General features: G+C 46.1%; 1 protein-coding gene across 1 annotated transcript in view; it reads right to left on the minus strand.

Moving 5' to 3' along the window:
• LOC144942843 (chloride channel protein ClC-Kb-like) overlaps window positions 1-22311 on the minus strand; it is a 56737-nt gene extending 34426 nt beyond the window's left edge. The window contains exons 1-3 of the mRNA XM_078869849.1: window positions 22090-22311; window positions 1599-1727; window positions 38-166 (exon numbers count right to left, since the gene is read on the minus strand). Of these exons, the coding sequence (XP_078725975.1) occupies window positions 38-166; window positions 1599-1727; window positions 22090-22162 (331 nt within the window). The 5' untranslated portion in view covers window positions 22163-22311. The remainder of the gene's footprint in view (window positions 1-37; window positions 167-1598; window positions 1728-22089) is intronic.
• Window positions 22312-25305: the final 2994 nt, after the last annotated feature.

Below are 25305 nucleotides of genomic sequence, written 5' to 3' on the forward strand. Positions count from 1 at the left end.
CCGCACATAACGCCGCTCTCCCTGCGCGTTTTCTCACCTCCGGAGGCCGGCGAGACGCTCTGAGCAAAGCCCGTGGAGAAGGCGGTCAGGGCCATGGGGAAGGAGACCCAGGCCACCCACTGCAGCAGCCGGTGGTCCTGCAGCTCGTCAAAGAGCATGCGGTGCACTGCGCCGGCAGCGACAACGATCGACGGGAAAAAGGACGCGTTAGAAGGTCGAGCGCACGCAACGGCTCTGCCACGCGAACGTCAAGTTGTCTAGGAGGTGGCTATGAGATGTTAACTCGCTCGCGCGGTGTGCAGGAGGGTCGTGGGTTCGATACCAACCCTGGGCGCCTGCTGCTGTATATGTGGAGTGTGCGTGTCTCTCTCCCCGTGGTGCCGTGGATTTGTCTCCGGGTCCTCCGGTTTTCCCACTCCACATTTAGGAACATGCTGAAAACGATTCCGCCTGTGTTGCGATCGAAACGTCGTGATCTATTATTTTTCTATCTACGTGACTTTACCGAAAGACTCAAAGAGTATGCTTTTAGAGCAGTGGTTCTTAACCTTTTTGGAGGTACTGAACCCTACCAGTTTCATATGCGCATTCACCGAACCATTCTTAATTGGAAAAATAAAATATTTTTTCAAATTCAAAACATAGGTATATGTTTTACTGGTGCACAATCATGAGTCAGGTGTGTGTCTTAACCTCCGCCGAACCCCTGAGACTGACTCACCGAACCCCTGGGGTTCGATCGAACCCAGGTTAAGAACCACTGTTTTAGAGTATTTGGCTGCTATCATGTGTGGCCTGGTCGCTTCTGAAAACAGAGCTATACAGCTCCGTCCGTCATACCTGCTAAAATTAAATAAAACATGTTTTTGAATAGTTTAGTTCAAGTAGAGTTAGTCATGCAGTTCTGACAGCGGCAACATCTCCAGCGCAGCAGTCAATTGCTCCGAGGTCCTCCAGCACCCTCTAGTGCAAACCCCTTCACTGCGTGTGTTATGGGGCCGTCCATAAATGACGTCACGCGATTTTGGACGATTTTTGACCCCCCCCCCTCGTCACACGAAGTCACAAAAGTCAGATCCCCCCTCAAATGTGATGTCACAAAGCTCCCCCCCCCCAAAAAAAAATAAAACATGCTTCAAATCGATTTAAACTATTGTCATTGCAGTGCGTATTTAATGTGGCGCTGCACTCTGATGTTGTAGGAGAAAACATTTATTTAAAAAAAGTCTATTTAATTAAGTAGAACGTGTTGTCTATATTTATTTAAAGTTGCGAATTCTGATGTTACGTCACATTTCTCAAACCCACACATCGTCACAAATGTCTGACCCCCCCACCCCCACCCGCGTGACGTTATTTACGGACGGCCCCTTTATGTGCACAATCGCTCACCATCATTGCCATCAGCCAGGGTCAATCCACCGCTGGATGAAGGCCTGCGCGAGCCGCAGCTGTCACCTTTAACAAACCCACCCACCCACCCATGCCCTGAAACGAGTGAAACAGGGCCGCCGCCACAGAGTCACCTTTAACAAATCCACCCACCCACCCAGCTGTGCCCTGAAACGAGTGAAACAGGGCCGCCGTCACAGAGTCACCTTTCTGCAGCTTTGCCGACGTGAAGTCCATGGTGAAGCTGATGAGAGCCATGAGCATCCCGAGCGCGAAGAGGAACCACCAGTCCTCGCCAGTCTTCATCAGCAGACTCTTGGCCACGCGCAGGCACGCTGCGACACGACGGGGAGGGTTCATTGTCAGCAGAAGAATCCCCGGAACGGTGTAACCTCGTAGCTAATGAGTTCATCCTCTTCATCCCCTACGGGACCCCATACCTACGTGACGGTAAAGTCACGTAGGTATGAAATAAAAAAACATCGCGATGTTTCGATCGCAACACAAGCGGTCGTCCCGTTTAGCAGTTCCACTGCTGGATTATATATTTTTTTCCGCCTGAGGACGACCGCTTGTGTTGCGATCGTAACGTCGCGATTTATTTTATTTTCCTACCGACGTGACTTTACCGAAAGAACCAAAGAGTATGGATCCCTGCAGTCACGAAAACTTCAAATCAAGATTGAATTCCCTCCACTTCTTCTTTCCTGTCCTTGGCAACATTGCGCCGAGCTTCGCCCCAACAGAGGTCGATCGCTGCTGCCAGCTCGTCCTTCAGGGCCTGGCACCGGGTGGTCGTGGGTCGCTCAAGTTTCCCTGTTGCCCCGTGGTGTCCATCTTCGGGCAATGTTCGTAGCTTACGGGAATCAACGGCAAGGGATCCCCGTGTTCGTACCGCATTTCAGAATCAGAATATTTATTCATACTGGAGGAATCCGATGAGCTATGAAGCTTATTTTTTAAATCCTTTATATTAAGTTCGCTTGCTTGCTTAGGACTGTGCAAATCTTTCGGTCGTGTTTTAACCCACTTCCCGTGATCCAATCGAGCTGACATTTTCACACAGACTCGTTGTGCGTGACAATTAATGTTCGTGAAATGTTTTTTCCAAAATTTTACACTTTTTAGGACAAAAATATTATATTTAATTACCAATTGCTTAGTGGTGCAATGCAATCATCTGACCCATAGGTGGCATCCATCTCAAGCCAGAGGACTAGAGGACTCTAGCCGCTACGCATATAAAGGATTTATAGTGGAAAACTTTGTTTTTACGGGTTATACTTATTACAGATGTCCAGTAGCATTTGCATTTGACATTGGAGCGCGTCTCCTTATTTCTCTGTTTAAACCACAAACCTGGCTATTGTGGCTTCAACAAGGCCTGCGGTGGCGAGATGTTATCTGCCTCGTCTGGTGTGCAGGAGGTCGTAGGTTCTACGTCGAGCCTGACGCCTGCTGCTGTATATTTGGAGTTTGCATGTTCTCTCCGTGGTCGCGTGGATTTTTCTCCGGATCCTCCGGTTATTCTCTGCACATTTAGAAGCATCACGCGTTTAACAGTGTTTGGCTTCTATAAATGTCCACATGATAAGCCACTTCGTTGAGTTTTGTGGCCAGTTCGCTTATGAAAAAAAAAGCTGGATAGTTCAGTTGGCCTCTACCTGGTAGAACAAAAACAGTTTAACAGCCAAGAGTCCCAGCAATGCACCCCCGTGTTTGCGGTATGAATAAACAGTGGGTACGAATTAAGAGTTTGATTTAGCAGACAAAGCGCCGCGTACATGCCCATTGTTTACAGTCACAACACGAACGAGTCGACTATGATAACACAATGAGTTGTGCTTTAGAATACAGGTCAAAATGTCACGTCTGCGTGATGACGCAATCTCGTGTAGAGGGGATAATGCCAGTGCTTAATTTTAGCCGGAACAGTCGGGAATGCTGTTCCGGGAATTATTATTCTGGTACGCCACATTCATCTCGACTTGTGTTGTCTTGGTGATACAGAACTGTGGTTTTGTGTGCCGTAGTGACCGAACACGTGCCCCAATAGTGCTTTGTTCACATAGGGTACAAGAATATAGGATTGTTACGTACTCTAGTGGCAGTGCCTTACGCTGATAATCCCTACTCAGAAACAGCCGAGACAGTGTTCCGAAAAAAATATCGAGTGACAGCTTGGAAGATAATATTTGTTATGTTGACTAAAAGTATAAAAAGTATGAAATCCACCAAAGGCATGAAGGGCCTCCCCATGCCGTGTCGCTCACGGAGGTTGTTTGACCATACTTCACCTCGTTTGTGAATTTGGGGAACACTCCAGGAAACTGTTCAGACACCGCTCGCCATTGACGTTAGCCGTGGCTGGGAATCGAGCTCCGGGTCACCAGGTTCCATAGTGCGTCGAACTAAACGATTTTGCCGTCGCTACCACTCCTCATTAATAACTGAAACATTTCAGAAAAATGCAATTTGCAGGAGGGCGCGTTGTTTGACTTTGCCATTCTGAATGTGCATGTCCGTGTAACCTTGAAGAATATTACACTCCATAACTTGTCAATAATCAACCAAGCAATAACACCTTGGCAGTTCCAAGTCGGCACACTTTAAAACTAATTTCTTTAAAACTGCTTTTTGTGTTTCATTGGTTGTCCTTCCCCCATACTTTCCTGCAGCTTTTGCCTGGCAAAAATGAGGATGCCAAGGTACATATTGGAGGGTAAGGCAGTCATTGACATCGTCTGATGTGTAGTGTGTGTGTGTACACATCAGCACTCTGGAGACAGGGGAAACTATACCAGCACTTGGTTAACCGTGCCGGCCTTAATAGGAAGCCACTGGAGCTATTCATTTTTAAATCTCGATTGAAAACTCATTTCTTGAGAACTGCTTTTTGTGTTTAGTTGGTTGTCCTTCCCCCGCACCTCCGACTAGCACGGTTGGCTACGTACGGTGCGAAAGAAGTTCAACATCATACACTTTCAAACAGCAATCCCTAGGTCCTAAGTCTAGCATCGAAATTCCACATTGTTACAAGATCGGGAAAATGTGTACACAAGACAATTGTGCTGAAACTCTTACCAAAGCGTAAAGACTCACAAAGTCGGGTTAACTTTAATGACCCTGGAGGCAAGGATAGACCGATTTGTTCCTCGAAATATAAAGTTATATTCATTATTATTTGATAGTGGAATGGTGATGTAGTGATCCGTGCACTCCACACGATAAGCCACTTCGTTGAACTATACTCTGTGGCCAGGTTGCGTCTGAAAAAGTAGCTAAAAGTTCAGTGTGTTTTACCTGGTAAAATAAAAATGTTAAATTGTATTTGTGTTTTTGTGTGATTTAGTTACCTTGCCTCAACCTTGCACTCCTATCATGTGTTTGTACTGTTTGTTTTTGTCACGTTCTTACCCGCCCCTACTGGACATTTGTGAAAAAGCGCTTTATAGCTCATCGGATTTCTCCGGTAGAAATAAATATTCTGATTCTGAGTGATATCTGAACCGTTTTTGCACCCCTCCCAACCACCGCTTCACAGCATGGTGAAGTATGGTCAAACAACCCCAACAAACAGCGTGGCACGGAAGGGACTTTAGACAGAATTGGATTGACAAAGTGCTCTAAATTACTCGTGCACATCTATACCATTACATATTTTATATACGTAAAGATGACCGTGACTGAGTGACGAGTGTAAATTCTAATATTTTTCTTTCATATGGCTAATGTAGATGCAGATTAACAACGACATATTGTAGCTGTAAAATCTAATGATGCTCTCTAAGTGATGGCAAGCAAGAATTTGGCACAAATTATAAAAAACAAACAAAACCGTAAAATTTCCATTTTCCATTTTAGCTCCCAAATATTACGACCCGGAAGTTGACTGGCTTGACACACTGAGCAAAGTCGGTCTAAAAAAAATCCCAATCTGCTTATGCTGAACATTCAAAAATAGCACGGGTAAATATTCAACTCCTATCGTCAGTGTGCATTTAAACACGTACAGCCCTTTCGTCGCTCCACTACTGGATGACGGCTTTCCCATTTCCATGCAGGTCATGGGAGTTATTTGACCAGCTGGTGAAGGGCATGGGCAGCATTGCACGTGGGAGTATAGTACAACAAAGCCGCGGCTTTTGCTGCACTGCCGAATAGAGAGAATCCTGACTCCAAAAAAGCAAGTTAAATCCGAGACAAAGCAAGAACCCCCTCCCCCACCACCAAAATAGTGACCGGTTGTATATACGCAAACACACCGACGATACCGAGACTCACTCGCACAACCTTGAGCAACAAAAACACAAAAAAATTAACCCGTAAAAACAAAGTTTTTCACTATAAATCCTTTTCCTTGGTTCTTTCGGTAAAGTCACGTAGAAGGGAAGTAATAAAATAATAAAAATAAAACATAATAAAACAATTCTCACGACGTTTCGGCCACAACGCAAGCAGCCGTCCTCAGGCGAAGAATGAGAACATTATCAAGCTAGGAGCTTATATAGGTGTAGCGAGGAGGAGCGCCTTAACAAAAGAATGTGCATATGAAGAGGAATTTAGCATACCAATGGGCAATGAGTAGGAGGTGGGCGGAGGGGTTTCAAAGTCCCATTATGCCCATGCCATTATGCAGGATCAACAGCACCACGGGGGGGCGCAAGGAACAGCGTTAATAAAGGAAAGGAATGTTAATGATATGTAGCTGCATTTACCAAACAACCACGTAGAAAACCAAAGTAAAAACTACATAAAAAACTAAAATATAAACTGATACTTACTATACTCTACAATAAGCTGAGTTACTAACAACAAATAATAAATTACAATTCTACGTCGTAAGAAGTATATAATATACTTCCATCTAAACTTTATTCTCTTAGCATATACAGTACTATATACTGCCATAGATAAACCCAACATTAAATTATATACTGTATTGCTGTAAACCACCCTATACTTTATACATTTTAATATAACACTATGTATTATTCAACTCACCCTAATGTGTATCGAAATGGTTTATTACGTCCTTCCAATGATTGCTAAGCCTGAATCCATCTTCTCGGTTAAAATTGTCTCTGTGTTTGTATATGTGGATCGCCTCATGAACGAATCTCTCATGATAGCCAGATGGCTTGCAGAGAACCTCCGTCTTGGAGAAGTCAATGTCATGTGAGCCCACTGAGTTGTAACAGTGGTCTGCCACGGCTGAGGTGTTTGTCCTACCGTGTTTTAGATCAGCTTTATGTTCACGAATGCGGTCTGAGACGTGTCGTTTGGTTTCCCCAATGTAACTGCTACCACAGAGGCAACTTAGTTTGTAGACGCCAGGGTACTGTATGTCTGGAATCACATCTTTTACAGACGGTACCAGATCACGGATTTTATGTACTGTGTTGAATCGGACCTGGATCTTGTGTTTAATCAGGATTTTGGAGATCTTTTTTGTGACCCCAGCAATGTAGGGTAAGGTGATGGTCTTGAAAGGCTCCTCAACAGGATCTTTCTTGATGGTTGGAGTGATGGCTTTGCGGATTGTGTAGTCGGAGTAACCATTAGCCTTAAGAGCTTGGCGTACGTGTTTGAGTTCACTGGAAATGTGTTCATGGTCGGAGATGCATTGGGCTCTATGATATAGAGTCTTGATGAGGGAATTCTTCTGGGATGGATGGTGGTGGGAATCCGGTTTTAGATAAGCATCCGTGTGGGTGGCTTTCCTGTAGACAGAGTGGCTCATTGAACCATCAGGTCTCCTTTTGATTAGGACATCCAAAAAGGGTAGCTTGCCATCATTTTCGACTTCCATGGTGAATCTGATGGCTGGGTGTATGGAATTGATGTGGCCGAGAAATTGGTCTAGAGCAGGCCGGCCATGTGGCCAGATGACAAAAGTATCGTCTACGTACCTCTTCCATAAGGTCGGGCGTAGAGTGGCAGTCTGGATGGCGTCCGTCTCAAATTTTTCCATGAAGATGTTGGCTACAACCGGAGATAGGGGGGAGCCCATTGGGGTGCCCTCAATTTGCTTGTAGAAGGTTCCATTCCAGGTGAAGTATGTATTGGTTAAGCAGTGTCTCACCAGGGGGGGTACCCCAGCATTTAGTCCTTGATGAACCAAGTCTTCAATGATTGCGATGGTGTCAGGCACAGGCACCTTGGTGAACAAGGAAACCACATCAAAACTGACAAGCAGGTCGTCTGGGGACAGGGCAATCCCCTTGATTGTCGATACCAGGTCAGTAGAGTTTAGTACTGCAGAGGTGGTTTTTCCAGTGAAAGGCCGTAGGATTTCGGACAAAAAACGAGCCAGTTTGTAAGTGGGGGAGTTGATAGTAGAGACAATGGGACGAAGAGGTGTATCTTCTTTATGTATCTTTGGCAAGCCGTACAATCTTGGTGGCCTGGCTGCAGAAGGTTTCAACGAGAACTGTTTGGTCTGATCAATTAATGCGGTTGAAGCAGAAATGATGTTGTTGGTTTTGGAGACAAGGCTGTTGGTGGGGTCTCTTTTTATTTTTGTATAGCTGCCATCGTTAAGTAGTTCTTGAATTTTGTTGTTGTATTCTATTTTGTCCATGATGACAGTGGCATTGCCTTTGTCGGCTGAGAGGATGACAATGTCCTCCCTCTTTTTTAATTGAGCTAATTCAAAACGCTCATCTTTGCTGATGTTGCTAGCTGGCATCTTAGCGTTTTTGAGGGTTACAGAGATTTCAGATCTTGCTACGTCTGCAGCGATGTGACTCAAGCCCTTGAGAGCTACATCTACTCGAGCAATTATATCATTAACTGGTATGTGTCTAGGTGTGACTGCAAAGTTTAGTCCTTTAGCTAAAACGGATTTCAAACCTTCAGAAATAGGACTGTTACTGCGATTAATTACGACTTTGTTAACATCTAGCTTTTCAATGTGTGGGTCCGGTTTCTTGTTTGAGAGGCGGTTGAATTTGGAAATCAAGTTGTCCTTACATTTAGTCGACATAGCGGCAGCTGAAGAGGCAGTCATTTTTTCCACGTGTTCCCAATCCGATGTGGACATTGTTGCACTCAAAGATAAGTGTGATTTGTAGAGTATCTTGTCTAACTGATCTAGTTCGGTGCGCGTAAGTCTAATTTTCTCTGAGATAAGACCATCACCTTACCCTACATTGCTGGGGTCACAAAAAAGATCTCCAAAATCCTGATTAAACACAAGATCCAGGTCCGATTCAACACAGTACATAAAATCCGTGATCTGGTACCGTCTGTAAAAGATGTGATTCCAGACATACAGTACCCTGGCGTCTACAAACTAAGTTGCCTCTGTGGTAGCAGTTACATTGGGGAAACCAAACGACACGTCTCAGACCGCATTCGTGAACATAAAGCTGATCTAAAACACGGTAGGACAAACACCTCAGCCGTGGCAGACCACTGTTACAACTCAGTGGGCTCACATGACATTGACTTCTCCAAGACGGAGGTTCTCTGCAAGCCATCTGGCTATCATGAGAGATTCGTTCATGAGGCGATCCACATATACAAACACAGAGACAATTTTAACCGAGAAGATGGATTCAGGCTTAGCAATCATTGGAAGGACGTAATAAACCATTTCGATACACATTAGGGTGAGTTGAATAATACATAGTGTTATATTAAAATGTATAAAGTATAGGGTGGTTTACAGCAATACAGTATATAATTTAATGTTGGGTTTATCTATGGCAGTATATAGTACTGTATATGCTAAGAGAATAAAGTTTAGATGGAAGTATATTATATACTTCTTACGACGTAGAATTGTAATTTATTATTTGTTGTTAGTAACTCAGCTTATTGTAGAGTATAGTAAGTATCAGTTTATATTTTAGTTTTTTATGTAGTTTTTACTTTGGTTTTCTACGTGGTTGTTTGGTAAATGCAGCTACATATCATTAACATTCCTTTCCTTTATTAACGCTGTTCCTTGCGCCCCCCCGTGGTGCTGTTGATCCTGCATAATGGCATGGGCATAATGGGACTTTGAAACCCCTCCGCCCACCTCCTACTCATTGCCCATTGGTATGCTAAATTCCTCTTCATATGCACATTCTTTTGTTAAGGCGCTCCTCCTCGCTACACCTATATAAGCTCCTAGCTTGATAATGTTCTCATTCTTCGCCTGAGGACGGCTGCTTGCGTTGTGGCCGAAACGTCGTGAGAATTGTTTTATTATGTTTTATTTTTTTTATTATTTTATTACTTCCCTTCTACGTGACTTTACCGAAAGAACCAAGAAGATGAATCCCTGCAGTCACGAAAGCTTTAAATCGAAATATAAATCCTTTATATGCGTGGCATCGGTTTTATTTTATTATTCATTTCTGTTTTTCTTGAGTAAGAGTTTCATTTTTATCACATTGGTATTTGAAACGGGCGGCTAGAGTCCTCTCGTCCTCTGGCTTGAGATGGCTGCCACCTATGGGTCAGATGATTGCCTGCCACCATTAAGCAATTGGTAATTAAATATAAAAAAATTATCCTAAAAAGTGTAAAATTTTGGAAAAAATATTTTCACGAAAATAAATTGTCACGCACAACGAGTCTGTGTGCAAAATGTCAGCTCGATTGGATCACGGGAAGCGGGTTAAAAAACGACCGAAAGATTTGCACGGTCGTAAGCGCGCAAGCAAGCAAGTGAACTTAATATAAAGGATTTAAAAACAGCGACGTGAACACCACCCAGCGCTGATGTCCCATCGCGCGACCAACCTCGCTCCCTTGGCACGCTCGCGGTGGGAACATCGCCAGCACTCGCCAGCGGCCAGGGCGGGTGGTGGAGGGTGGTCGACACAGCCGACGGCCACGCGCGCTCCTCCGATCGCCTTTACGAGACGGTGGCAGCGTCTCAGAGCGAAGGGGGGGGGGGTGGAGGAAGCTGCTTGGCGTCAGCGTGAGCTGAACTTTACAATGGGACAGACTCGAGCGAGGGAGTCGCGCCAACAATAGGAGAGGAGATGGGGGGGGGCTTCTCTCACCACCTTCTCTGCCTGTAGCAGCTGAAGAGCATCCTACCTGGGGGTCACGGGGCGTTGGAAATCTGCGGCGATGATCGCGTCCTGAGTTGACGGTTCACTGAATTGTGCGCGGGGGTATGAACGCACGTTGAACTTTTTTCGCACCGCATTGGCCAATCGCGCTTATCGGAGGTGCAGTGTTGAGTCTATGGGCAGTGTTGAGTCTATGGGCAGTGTTGAGTCTATGGGCAGTGTTGAGTCTATGGGCAGTGTTGAGTCTATGGTGCAGTGTTGAGTCTATGGGCAGTGTTGAGTCTATGGGCAGTGTTGAGTCTATGGGCAGTGTTGAGTCTATGGACAGTGTTGAGCCTATGGGTAATGTTGAGTCTATGGGCAGTGTTGAGTCTATGGGCAGTGTTGAGTCTATGGGCAGTGTTGAGTCTATGGGTAGTGTTGAGTCTATGGACAGTGTTGAGTCTATGGGTAATGTTGAGTCTATGGGCAGTGTTGAGTCTATGAGCAGTGTTGAATCTATGGGCGGTGTTGAGTCTATGGGCAGTGTTGAGTCTATGGGCAGTGTTGAGTCTATGGGCAGTGTTGAGTTTATGGGCAGTGTTGAGTCTATGGGTAATGTTGAGTTTATGGGCAGTGTTGAGTCTATGGGCAGTGTTGAGTCTATGGGCAGTGTTGAGTCTATGGGTAATGTTGAGTCTATGGGCAGTGTTGAGTCTATGGGCAGTGTTGAGTCTATGGGCAGTGTTGAGTCTCTGGGCAGTGTTGAGTCTATGGGCAGTGTTGAGTCTATGGTGCAGTGTTGAGTCTATGGTGCAGTGTTGAGTCTATGGGCAGTGTTGAGTCTATGGGCAGTGTTGAGTCTATGGGCAGTGTTGAGTTTATGGTGCAGTGTTGAGTCGATGGTGCAGTGTTGAGTCTATGGGCAGTGTTGAATTTATGGTGCAGTGTTGAGTCTATGGGCAGTGTTGAGTCTATGGACAGTGTTGAGTCTATGGGTGATGTTGAGTCTATGGGCAGTGTTGAGTCTATGGGCAGTGTTGAATCTATGGGCAGTGTTGAGTCTATGGGCAGTGTTGAGTCTATGGGCAGTGTTGAGTCTATGGGCAGTGTTGAGTTTATGGGCAGTGTTGAGTCTATGGATAATGTTGAGTCTATGGGCAGTGTTGAGTCTATGGGCAGTGTTGAGTCTATGGGCAGTGTTGAGTCTATGGGCATTGTTGAGTCTATGGGTAATGTTGAGTCTATGGGCAGTGTTGAGTCTATGGGCAGTGTTGAGTCTATGGGCAGTGTTGAGTCTATGGGCAGTGTTGAGTCTATGGTGCAGTGTTGAGTCTATGGTGCAGTGTTGAGTCTATGGGCAGTGTTGAGTCTATGGGCAGTGTTGAGTCTATGGGCAGTGTTGAGTTTATGAGGCAGTGTTGAGTCTATGGTGCAGTGTTGAGTCTATGGGCAGTGTTGAGTCTATGGGCAGTGTTGAGTCGATGGATAGTGTTGAATTTATGGGCAGTGTTGAGTCTATGGGCAGTGTTGAGTCTATGGGCAGTGTTGAGTCTATGGGTAGTGTTGAGTCTATGGGCAGTGTTGAGTCTATGGGCAATGTTGAGTCTGTGGGCAGTGTTGAGTCTATGGTGCCGTGTTGAGTCTATGGGTAATGTTGAGTCTATGGGTAATGTTGAGAATATGGGCAGTGTTGAGTCTATGGGTAGTGTTGAGTCTATGGGTAGTGTTGAGCCTATGGGCAGTGTTGAGTCTATGGGCAGTGTTGAGTCTATGGGCAGTGTTGAGTCTTTGGGTCGTGTTGAGTCTATGGGCAGTGTTAAGTCGATGGGTAGTGTTGAGTCTATGGGCAGTATTGAGTCTATGGGCAGTGTTGAGTTTATGGGTAGTGTTGAGTCTATGGGCAGTGTTGAATCTATGGGCAGTGTTGAGTCTATGGGCAGTGTTGAGTCTATGGGTAGTGTTGAGTCTATGGGCAGTGTTGAATCTATGGGCAGTGTTGAGTCTATGGGTATTGTTGAGTCTATGGGTAGTGTTGGGTCTATGGGTAGTGTTGAGTCTATGGGCAGTGTTGAGTCTATGGGTAGTGTTGAGTCTATGGACAGTGTTGAGTCTATGGGTAATGTTGAGTCTATGGGCAGTGTTGAGTCTATGAGCAGTGTTGAATCTATGGGCGGTGTTGAGTCTATGGGCAGTGTTGAGTCTATGGGCAGTGTTGAGTCTATGGGCAGTGTTGAGTTTATGGGCAGTGTTGAGTCTATGGGTAATGTTGAGTCTATGGGCAGTGTTGAGTCTATGGGCAGTGTTGAGTCTATGGGCAGTGTTGAGTCTATGGGTAATGTTGAGTCTATGGGCAGTGTTGAGTCTATGGGCAGTGTTGAGTCTATGGGCAGTGTTGAGTCTCTGGGCAGTGTTGAGTCTATGGGCAGTGTTGAGTCTATGGTGCAGTGTTGAGTCTATGGTGCAGTGTTGAGTCTATGGGCAGTGTTGAGTCTATGGGCAGTGTTGAGTCTATGGGCAGTGTTGAGTTTATGGTGCAGTGTTGAGTCTATGGTGCAGTGTTGAGTCTATGGGCAGTGTTGAATTTATGGTGCAGTGTTGAGTCTATGGGCAGTGTTGAGTCTATGGACAGTGTTGAGTCTATGGGTGATGTTGAGTCTATGGGCAGTGTTGAGTCTATGGGCAGTGTTGAATCTATGGGCAGTGTTGAGTCTATGGGCAGTGTTGAGTCTATGGGCAGTGTTGAGTCTATGGGCAGTGTTGAGTTTATGGGCAGTGTTAAGTCTATGGATAATGTTGAGTCTATGGGCAGTGTTGAGTCTATGGGTAGTGTTGAGTCTATGGGCAGTGTTGAGTCTATGGGTAGTGTTGAGTCTATGGACAGTGTTGAGTCTATGGGTAATGTTGAGTCTATGGGCAGTGTTGAGTCTATGAGCAGTGTTGAATCTATGGGCGGTGTTGAGTCTATGGGCAGTGTTGAGTCTATGGGCAGTGTTGAGTCTATGGGCAGTGTTGAGTTTATGGGCAGTGTTGAGTCTATGGGTAATGTTGAGTCTATGGGCAGTGTTGAGTCTATGGGCAGTGTTGAGTCTATGGGCAGTGTTGAGTCTATGGGTAATGTTGAGTCTATGGGCAGTGTTGAGTCTATGGGCAGTGTTGAGTCTATGGGCAGTGTTGAGTCTCTGGGCAGTGTTGAGTCTATGGGCAGTGTTGAGTCTATGGTGCAGTGTTGAGTCTATGGTGCAGTGTTGAGTCTATGGGCAGTGTTGAGTCTATGGGCAGTGTTGAGTCTATGGGCAGTGTTGAGTTTATGGTGCAGTGTTGAGTCTATGGTGCAGTGTTGAGTCTATGGGCAGTGTTGAATCTATGGGCAGTGTTGAGTCTATGGGCAGTGTTGAGTCTATGGGCAGTGTTGAGTCTATGGGCAGTGTTGAGTTTATGGGCAGTGTTAAGTCTATGGATAATGTTGAGTCTATGGGCAGTGTTGAGTCTATGGGCAGTGTTGAGTCTATGGGCAGTGTTGAGTCTATGGGCATTGTTGAGTCTATGGGTAATGTTGAGTCTATGGGCAGTGTTGAGTCTATGGGCAGTGTTGAGTCTATGGGCAGTGTTGAGTCTATGGGCAGTGTTGAGTCTATGGTGCAGTGTTGAGTCTATGGTGCAGTGTTGAGTCTATGGGCAGTGTTGAGTCTATGGGCAGTGTTGAGTCTATGGGCAGTGTTGAGTTTATGAGGCAGTGTTGAGTCTATGGTGCAGTGTTGAGTCTATGGGCAGTGTTGAGTCTATGGGCAGTGTTGAGTCGATGGATAGTGTTGAATTTATGGGCAGTGTTGAGTCTATGGGCAGTGTTGAGTCTATGGGCAGTGTTGAGTCTATGGGTAGTGTTGAGTCTATGGGCAGTGTTGAGTCTATGGGCAATGTTGAGTCTGTGGGCAGTGTTGAGTCTATGGTGCCGTGTTGAGTCTATGGGTAATGTTGAGTCTATGGGTAATGTTGAGAATATGGGCAGTGTTGAGTCTATGGGTAGTGTTGAGTCTATGGGTAGTGTTGAGCCTATGGGCAGTGTTGAGTCTATGGGCAGTGTTGAGTTTATGAGGCAGTGTTGAGTCTATGGGCAGTGTTGAGTCTATGGGCAGTGTTGAGTCTATGGGCAGTGTTGAGTTTATGGTGCAGTGTTGAGTCTATGGTGCAGTGTTGAGTCTATGGGCAGTGTTGAATTTATGGTGCAGTGTTGAGTCTATGGGCAGTGTTGAGTCTATGGACAGTGTTGAGTCTATGGGTGATGTTGAGTCTATGGGCAGTGTTGAGTCTATGGGCAGTGTTGAATCTATGGGCAGTGTTGAGTCTATGGGCAGTGTTGAGTCTATGGGCAGTGTTGAGTCTATGGGCAGTGTTGAGTTTATGGGCAGTGTTAAGTCTATGGATAATGTTGAGTCTATGGGCAGTGTTGAGTCTATGGGTAGTGTTGAGTCTATGGGCAGTGTTGAGTCTATGGGTAGTGTTGAGTCTATGGACAGTGTTGAGTCTATGGGTAATGTTGAGTCTATGGGCAGTGTTGAGTCTATGAGCAGTGTTGAATCTATGGGCGGTGTTGAGTCTATGGGCAGTGTTGAGTCTATGGGCAGTGTTGAGTCTATGGGCAGTGTTGAGTTTATGGGCAGTGTTGAGTCTATGGGTAATGTTGAGTCTATGGGCAGTGTTGAGTCTATGGGCAGTGTTGAGTCTATGGGCAGTGTTGAGTCTATGGGTAATGTTGAGTCTATGGGCAGTGTTGAGTCTATGGGCAGTGTTGAGTCTATGGGCAGTGTTGAGTCTCTGGGCAGTGTTGAGTCTATGGGCAGTGTTGAGTCTATGGTGCAGTGTTGAGTCTATGGTGCAGTGTTGAGTCTATGGGCAGTGTTGAGTCTATGGGCAGTGTTGAGTCTATGGGCAGTGTTGAGTTTATGGTGCAGTGTTGAGTCTATGGTGCAGTGTTGAGTCTATGGGCAGTGTTGAATCTATGGGCAGTGTTGAGTCTATGGGCAGTGTTGAGTCTATGGGCAGTGTTGAGTCTATGGGCAGTGTTGAGTTTATGGGCAGTGTTAAGTCTATGGATAATGTTGAGTCTATGGGCAGTGTTGAGTCTATGGGCAGTGTTGAGTCTATGGGCAGTGTTGAGTCTATGGGCATTGTTGAGTCTATGGGTAATGTTGAGTCTATGGGCAGTGTTGAGTCTATGGGCAGTGTTGAGTCTATGGGCAGTGTTGAGTCTATGGGCAGTGTTGAGTCTATGGGCAGTGTTGAGTCTATGGGCAGTGTTGAGTTTATGAGGCAGTGTTGAGTCTATGGTGCAGTGTTGAGTCTATGGGCAGTGTTGAGTCTATGGGCAGTGTTGAGTCGATGGATAGTGTTGAATTTATGGGCAGTGTTGAGTCTATGGGCAGTGTTGAGTCTATGGGCAGTGTTGAGTCTATGGGTAGTGTTGAGTCTATGGGCAGTGTTGAGTCTATGGGCAATGTTGAGTCTGTGGGCAGTGTTGAGTCTATGGTGCCGTGTTGAGTCTATGGGTAATGTTGAGTCTATGGGTAATGTTGAGAATATGGGCAGTGTTGAGTCTATGGGTAGTGTTGAGTCTATGGGTAGTGTTGAGCCTATGGGCAGTGTTGAGTCTATGGGCAGTGTTGAGTCTATGGGCAGTGTTGAGTCTTTGGGTCGTGTTGAGTCTATGGGCAGTGTTAAGTCGATGGGTAGTGTTGAGTCTATGGGCAGTATTGAGTCTATGGGCAGTGTTGAGTTTATGGGTAGTGTTGAGTCTATGGGCAGTGTTGAATCTATGGGCAGTGTTGAGTCTATGGGCAGTGTTGAGTCTATGGGTAGTGTTGAGTCTATGGGCAGTGTTGAATCTATGGGCAGTGTTGAGTCTATGGGTATTGTTGAGTCTATGGGTAGTGTTGAGTCTATGGGTAGTGTTGAGTCTATGGGTAGTGTTGAGTCTATGGGTAGTGTTGAGTCTATGGGTAGTGTTGAGTCTATGGTGCAGTGTTGAGTCTATGGGCAGTGTTGAGCCTATAGGCAGTGTTGAGCCTATGGGCAGTGTTGAGTCTATGGTGCAGTGTTGAGTCAATGGGCAGTGTTGAGTCTTTGGGTCGTGTTGAGTCTATGGGCAGTGTTGAGTTGATGGATAGTGTTGAATCTATGGGCAGTGTTGAGTCTATGGGCAGTGTTGAGTCTATGGGCAGTGTTGAGTCTATGGGCAGTGTTGAGTCTATGGGCAGTGTTGAGTCTTTGGGCAGTGTTGAGTCTGTGGGCAGTGTTGAGTCTATGGTGCCGTGTTGAGTCTATGGGTAATGTTGAGTCTATGGGTAATGTTGAGCCTATGGGCAGTGTTGAGTCTATGGGTAGTGTTGAGTCTATGGGTAGTGTTGAGCCTATGGGCAGTGTTGAGTCTATGGGCAGTGTTGAGTCTATGGGCAGTGTTGAGTCTTTGGGTCGTGTTGAGTCTATGGACAGTGTTAAGTCGATGGGTAGTGTTGAGTCTATGGGCAGTATTGAGTCTATTGGCAGTGTTGAATTTATGGGTAGTGTTGAGTCTATGGGCAGTGTTGAATCTATGGGCAGTGTTGAGTCTATGGGCATTGTTGAGTCTATGGGTAGTGTTGAGTCTATGGGCAGTGTTGAATCTATGGGCAGTGTTGAATCTATGGGCAGTGTTGAGTCTATGGGCATTGTTGAGTCTATGGGCAGTGTTGAGTCTATGGGCATTGTTGAATTTATGGGTAGTGTTGAGTCTATGGGCAGTGTTGAATCTATGGGCAGTGTTGAATCTATGGGCAGTGTTGAGTCTATGGGTAGTGTTGAGTCTATGGGTAGTGTTGAGTCTATGGGTAGTGTTGAGTCAATGGGTAGTGTTGAGTCTATGGGTAGTGTTGAGTCTATGGTGCAGTGTTGATTCTATGGGCAGTGTTGAGTCTATGGGCAGTGTTGAGTCTACGCGCAGCATGTATGTATGTTGAACTTCTTTCGCACCGTACGTAGCCAACCGCGCTAATCGAAGGCGCATTCTTAGGGGGAATCAACATCAGTTCGAACGTGCTGGGGATAGTAGTAAGATCAAGATGCAACGGTGCAACCCCCCGCAATTGCTTGCCTGCTCGCACGGCTGGGAGGGCATCCTGTTTGGGAGGGACATGGACTCGTGCGAGCTCTATAGAGGTGTATTTGGTCTCCTCTTCCACGCCGACCAGACGTGTTGGAAGAGGCGGGAGCATCTACACTTTACCCGGCCGCAGGCTCACCTGCCGATCGACTCGCTGTGGTGAACCCATTGATGCTGCTGTATGGACAGAAGCCGGGGGGAGATGGGAGCGGGGGGGATTTAAAAACTGCCGTGCCACGGGTGATGGGATCAAACAGGGGACCCTCCTGTTTGCAGTGTACTAAGCATTACGCCGCAGCAGCTTTGGTTAGCACAGTGGACTTGCAATCCAGAGGCCGCCGGTTCACATCCATCTCCCGAAATGACCCTATAATTGTAATAATATACAGGTTTTTATTAATGCACGGCTCAATGAAGGCCTCCCCGTGCCTGTACGGATTGTGATGATTATTTGACCATGCGTCACCACGCTGGTCAGTGCGGGTTGGTGAGAGTGTAGAGAATAGACTCGGAAGCATATGAGTATAGTACAACAATGGCTTTCGTACAACAATGCACTACAATCCAGTACGCACCACGTAGCCCCGTGGTTTGTGGACAAAAAAAACTTTGAATGTATGCGGTCACCCATCCAAACTGCTATGCAGGTTCAACACTGCTTAGCTTGCTTGATCCGCGGAGATCGGGAATATGCCGATTTGGTCACAGGCCAGTTTATATATGTTGGCTATGTATTTATATTGTACTCATACATTGAATAGCAACATCCGTTTCAACGCATGGCGTTTGTTAATGCCTATGCGATATTGCTCTGTGATATAAAAAATAATTATAGTCTATTTTTGTCAATCCACGAGTTTATGGTATTTCCCATGCAAGTATGAATCAGGCTCAATGTTGCCGAGCTTTCGAGATCCTATGAGATCAGGCAAATTCAAGGTCATCAGGTCGCAGGGACGCAGGGAAACTTGGCCGTTAAAGGCTCTATACAGTCCGTAGATTAAACACTTAAGTAATTTCCTTTTAAAATAATTAAATGTTATAGTATAGTGTAATTCATGCTAATTGCATCCCATAACGCTGTACATCAATTATATATAAGGACTAAATGTTGTATACAGCGACTACTAAGCAAACGAAACCCCTACTGCCAAGCAAAATGTAAAATGAATAAACAAGTAAAGACATGGTTGGTATGTATGATGGTCAGTTCACCAGTGGAATGTGCTGTGGAGCAATCGGTTCCAGTCTAGGAATGTGTAATACTGGTAGGAACCACCTGATTCCACCAGCCCACAGGGGATTATTGTGTCCGTCCGTCCGTCGTGGATCCAAAAATGGGAGGGGTGGGGCTGGGTGGAGAGGGGAGGATGGGGAGGGGTTGGGTGGGGAGGGGCTGGGTGGGGAGGGTGGGGAGGGGCTGGGTGGGGAGGGGCTGGGTGGGGAGGGTGGGGAGGGGCTGGGTGGGGAGGGTAGGGCTGGGTGGGGGGTGGAAGGGGTGGGGCTGGGTGGGGAGGGGCTAGTCACCTCGTGGTGCCCTTATAAAACTCAACGTTTAACCTACTCACGCCGGCTTGTGCCCACCCTCACAGTCGGGCATATTTGCGGAATACACCACGCCGCCGTTGACCCTGGCCATTGACCGAGCAACCCAACGTTCCCACCAGCTCCCTCCGCAGGAATGTGTTATTCCACGACTCAGTAAGGAGCGCCAATGGAGAGCGTTGTTAAAGAAAATATTCTGGTTCGGTTGTTCGGCTAATTTTAAATAATTAATTTGGGTGGATAGCCCTCAGAATTATTTATATATTAAGTTCCTAAAGAAGCTCCCAGCACGTGGAGCGAGACGTAAGACGTTGGCATGAAACACGCACCGTACAACCTGGACACATACTGGAGAAGCCATACAGCTCGGGTGCGAAGAGCTACACGGTGATTGAGCAGGCCTTCCGACAAATAACATCAAGTGAATGTGATTATTTGTGTCAAATCAATTTTAAATGTTGGCCGCGATGCCAAATAAACTGTTCTCTACGCCTAGTATTATCCTACAATCCTGAACAGTGGACACATTTAACGCATTTTATATAGAGCTGATACAATGAGTCGATTAAGTCACACTCAAACTTAGCCTTCATTTCAGCCGGTACTCTAATGCCCATTGAGCGAAGCAGCTCGATTATAAGAACAACAAAACAATCCCAAACCAGAGTTGCAGGACATTGCAACGAGGGAATGCACAAACTAACAAGACCTAAAACTAAAAATTACCGACATTAAACTTACTCTTTGGGTCTATCGGTAAAGTCGCGTAGATAGAAAAATAAAAAATCACGACGTTTCGATCGCAACACAAGCAACCGTCATCAGGTTCTCCTGCTGTGTTTGTCTCACCCGATGATGATTGCCTGTGTTGCGATCGAAAGGTGATTTCTTTTTTTCTATCTACGTGACTTTACCGAAAGACCCAACGAGTATGAATTACTGCAGTCACGAAAGCTTTAAATCAAGACATGAAACTTGCCAAAAATGTACTGCAAACAGGATGAAGAAATAACTAGTGCTTAAATACTCAAATAATGGACAAATTGTAATCAACTACACTTTTTGGTGGATTCCTCAGACCCCAGCTGAAAAGGATGGCCGCTCTCGCATCCTCCATCCCGAAGGCAGGACACCCCCCGAAAGCCACGCCCAGAGAGAGATGCGGTTGATGACGCCGATGACGTCACCAAGCCCCGCCCACAACCATTTAATTGTTATCCAATTAGTGGAGTGATCAAATCGTTAGAGTAACCAATAATCGTTAGAGATCATCGTCACAGTAACCGATTGGATATCCTAGCTCGAAATATTAATACGCTTTGGGGCTCGAGTAAAAATTATGTGACAAGTTGACGTTGCTGAGAAACGGTTTAAGTGTTTATCTTTTGGCAGTCCTTACAATGACATGAACGACATCCTCCGATAAGGTACACTGTGTTTCTGACTTCCGAGCGTGACTGTTGCTCCTACGGAACACGGGGTGACTCGATGTGATTCAATGAAATTGGTAAGAATTTGACTAAATTTCAACCTGGCACCACGCTCCAATGGCTTCCTAATATCGACAGAGCGTTCCAGACGGCCGCAGAAGCGCATCCGAAAGCACGCAATGCAGCGATCGTCTTTGTTCGACGATTATCGACAAGTCGCTGCGAGGATGACCAGAGTTAGCGTTGATGTCCTCATTAAACCATGCCATCTTCTTGGTTCTTTCGGTAAAGTCACGTAGAAGGGAAGTAATAAAATAATAAAAATAAAACCTGAAGACGGCTGCTTGCGTTGTAGCCGAAACGTCGTGAGAATTATTTTATTTTATTATGTTTTATTTTTATTATTTTATTACTTCCCTTCTACGTGACTTTACCGAAAGAACCAAGAAGATGAATCCCTGCAGTCACGAAAGCTTTAAATCGAAAATTAAACCATGCCATTCGTGGTGGTTGTTTCACTATGCTTCACCACGCTTGGTCAACGTATGTTGGTCCCAGCACCAGCGCAGACAGCACTCGGCACTGATGTTAGCAAAGACTGGGAACAACGCTCAGCTGGTGGACTGGTTTCACAGGTCAGTGCGCTAACCACTACGTCCACCGCTCCACCTGGCGTGTGATAATCACTCGCCCTCTTGTCAATCCACTGCTGGACGAGGCTTACCTCATGCTGTGACGGGCATAGGGGCTGTTCATCCATACCTCACCCACATCAATTTAACTTACACCCTTATTATGATTTCGTATCTTGCGTATAATCACATCGGCACGTACGCATTGCTCCAAAGTGCAGATTGCACGCGCTCTGTATTGCATGTTGGCTATTTATATAAATTGTATTTGTGAATTTTATTTTTTTGGGCGGCAGTTTGCAGTTTCCGACCATTGTTTTTCAAAATTAGACGACGCCCCCCCCACCCCCCTCCACACTCATCATCGCGCGTTCGCGTTCGTGTCGCCTGTGCGTGTGCAGCTTGAAGGCGATGCGTGTTTTATTGCAGGAAATCGTGACACACGACGCATGCAGAGACAACGGTCCGGTCTCGTTCCCTTGGTCCTCCCCTCCCTATCCTTGATTTATTTCATTTGGCCAACGTCTCCAAGTTAGTCTATGACCCCGCCCCCCCTCCAAACCAAGGGCGTGTACGAGACATCTGTAATTACACGGCTCCAAGTGGCGCTGGTTTGTGGTTCCTATCGAAGTCTCAGGACCCAACGGGGCCCCCCTATGCTCAAGGGCTCAAATGTGAATAAACTACTCGATAATAACCGCGTTGCACACACCTACGGTGTACGATGTACGGCCCTCTGTCAATCCACTGCTGGGTGACGGTATTCCCCTCCCGATACGCACACCGACCTCCAATGACCAGTGTGGCGAAGTATGGTCAAAGAACCCGCCAGATCACCGACACGGCGTGGGTCATGTCTCAAGCAAGCATTTGGTTGACAGAGTACTTTAGATTATTATTCATAACGACGACGATGATGATGATAACAAAACAAATATTACACAAATTCCACAACTTACCTTGTACGTGCCCTCTCAGCTTTGGCCACGGCTGCTTGTCTGTGTTGTCCAAAAGGCGGTGTTCGTGTTGCATGGTGAGATGAGTGGTGAGTCGAGTGGTAAGTTGAGTGGTGAGGTGAGTGGTGAGTTGAGTGGTGAGTCGAGTGGTGAGGTGAGTGGTGAGTTGAGTGGTGAGTTGAGAGGTGAGGTGAGTGGTGAGTCGAGTGGTGAGTTGAGTGGTGATTCGAGTGGTGAGGTGAGTGGTGAGTCGAGTGGTGAGTTGAGAGGTGAGTTGAGTGGTAAGTCGAGTGGTGAGTTGAGTGGTGAGTCGAGTGGTGAGGTGAGTGGTGAGTCGAGTGGTGAGTTGAGTGGTGAGTTGAGAGGTGAGTTGAGTGGTGAGTCGAGTGGTGAGTTGAGTGGTGAGTTGAGTGGTGAGGTGAGTGGTGAGGTGAGTGGGTGAGTCGAGTGGTGAGTTCAGTGATGAGTCGAGTGGTGAGGTGAGTGGTGAGTTGAGTGGCGATTCGAGTGATGACTTGAGTGGCGATTCGAGTGATGAGTTGAGTGGCGATTCGAGTGGTGAGTTTAGTGATGAGTCGAGTAGCGTGCTGAGTAACGAGTCCCGTCTATCTGGTGAAGGGTAACGCAGTCCCCGCGCTGGAGTCAAGAGGCAGACTCAGGAAGGGAGAGAGAACGGGGGGGGGGTGGGGGTGGTAATGTGGAGCGGTTTCACTCACGGCCGCTGTGAGTCTCAATCCACGGGGCCGGGTCATTCAGCACGGGGACTCCGGCTCTAGCGGGTTTTGTCCCAGTCCGGGCGAGATTTTATTAACATGATGCGCATAGCAAACAGCCGAGGCTGGAACGCATTATTTATTTATTATTATTCAAGGTGACACACGGGACCTGTAACGGACGTGGCAGACAATAAATAAGTTTACGTTTAACCCAAAGCGAGAGCCCCATTGTCATCACAGCTCGCAGCAGCCGTTTAGTAATGAATGAGATTTGTGATCGATTCATTTAATCAGATTAATTATTTTCCCGCACTTTGTCGTTGTGAGCAATAAAGCCGAGGGTAATGGAAAGAAAATCACTTAAGCCCTTAATTCTGCTTGTCGCTGGTTTGTAGAGTACACTTTAAAAAAGACGGAAATAGCTGGGGGAGCGGTGGCGCAGTGGTAAGCGCACTGCGCTGTTGACAATAGAACGCGGCTCTACCCACGTTCTAACATTGGTGGCGAGTGATATCCGAAGCAATTCTGAGACCCACTCACCCTGCAACTTCACCAACACACACTAACCAGCGCGGTGAAGTATGGTCAAACAACACCCTTCATTTCGATTTAAAGCTTTCGTGACTGCAGGGATCCATATTTTTGGATCTTTCGGTAAAGTCACGTAGAAGGGAAATAACAAAATAATAAAAATAAAACATAATACAATTCTCACGACGTTTCGGCCACAACACGGCTGCGTCCTCAGGACGGCTGCTTGTGGACGGCTGCTTGTGTTGTGGCCGAAACGTCGTGAGAATTGTATTATGTTTTATTTTCATTATTTTTCTATTTCCCTTCTACGTGACTTTACCGAAAGATCGAAGAATATGAAGACCCTTGATGACGACAGGGCGTTAGAAGGCCTCCATCCAGCAGTGGATTGGCAAAGGGATGTAAATTATCGTGATTATAAACATAGAAAAAAAAGGAGTTGCAAGCTACATCTGCATGTGTGTGCTGTAGAATGGAATGTTGAAAATGTAGCGCCCGACAAAATTCTGAAATTGAACAAAGTGAACAAATAAGCAAGACTAATACATTCTTGATTTGAAGCTTTCGTGACTGCAGGGATCCATACTCTTTGGTTCTTTCGGTAAAGTCACGTAGGTAGAAAAGTAATACAAAATAAAATAAAACAAACAATAATATATCACGACGTTTCAATAGAAAAACTAATCTAATAGTGGAACTGCTGAACCCGCTGGTTCAGCAGTTTCACTGCTGGAATATTTTTTCCCACCTTAGGACGACCGCTTGTGTTGCGATCGAAACGTCGTGATATATAATTTTTGGTTTTATTTTATTTTATTATTTTTCTACCTACGTGACTTTACCGAAAGAACCAAAGAGTAAAGACTAATACATATCCGTCCGTTCACATGAAGTATAAATGTATTATTTTGTACACCTCCCACAATGCACACGCGCCATCTGGGAGTGCGTAATTTCAGCAGCATTGGTTCAACACAAGCAGCACTCCGCATGGACCGGCTTCGAAATTCCGTGTCTCATCAGCAGTCTTTCTGGCTCGAACCATTGCTGGTGTGACCTGCCAGATGTTATAGACAAGGGTCCCTCTCTCTTAGAGATGGCTCCTCTAGTTCGATGCCTGATAATTATACACAACACAAAATAGCAATTATGTATTTCACGTGAACAATTACACGCCAGGTAAGTGCCACGAGGTGATCGGAATATATTAATTTACCATATGAAGAAACCCATAAAAATTCCAACTCGTTACATTAAGTAAGAACAAGTGTCAATTGTCTTAACAATACAGTACAGCAACTGCGATTACGATTAAAAGAACAGACCGTGCAACGTATAACGAGGCAATCCCCGATCCCCAAATACGAAGGGAACACGACCACAGCGATACACTCCGCTGTTCCTGACGCCGTTAGCTGTGGCCTGACCACCTGAATGTGAAATGGAAGTTGTTGTTGCTCTGCATCTACATCAGCAGCCGTACGAAAGAAGATTAAGATTACATCTACAGTATCGTGCCATCCACTGTTGGATGATGACTCCCCGAACCCGTGCCGAGCCGTCTTTGTACAGCCATTCACCCTGTGGAGTTCCGCTGCAGTAATCGTTATATAAGCCTCGTAACGTCATGTATGGCGTCCTTTGGACGTAAGGATATAAGCCTGGGGATTTACGAGGCCTCCTCAATCGACGTGCGTTATGAGCCCTGCCACCTGAGTTATTACTGCGGTGGCTAGGAGATGTTAACTACTTCGCCTGGTAAACAGGAGGTCGTGGGTTCGAACCCGACTCTGACGCCTGCTGTATATTTTGAGTTTGCGTTTCTCTCTCTCTCCCCGTGGTCGCGTGGATTTTTTTCCGGGTCCGAAAACGAGCTCCGGTATATAGCTCAGTGGGCCATGTAAAATAAAAGCACAGTTTAGGTTTTAGTTTCGTTAATTATCCCAGCTACCTCATTACATTAATGGTT

Source organism: Lampetra fluviatilis, chromosome 28, assembly GCF_964198595.1.
Source record: "Lampetra fluviatilis chromosome 28, kcLamFluv1.1, whole genome shotgun sequence".
Lineage (NCBI taxonomy): Eukaryota > Metazoa > Chordata > Hyperoartia > Petromyzontiformes > Petromyzontidae > Lampetra > Lampetra fluviatilis.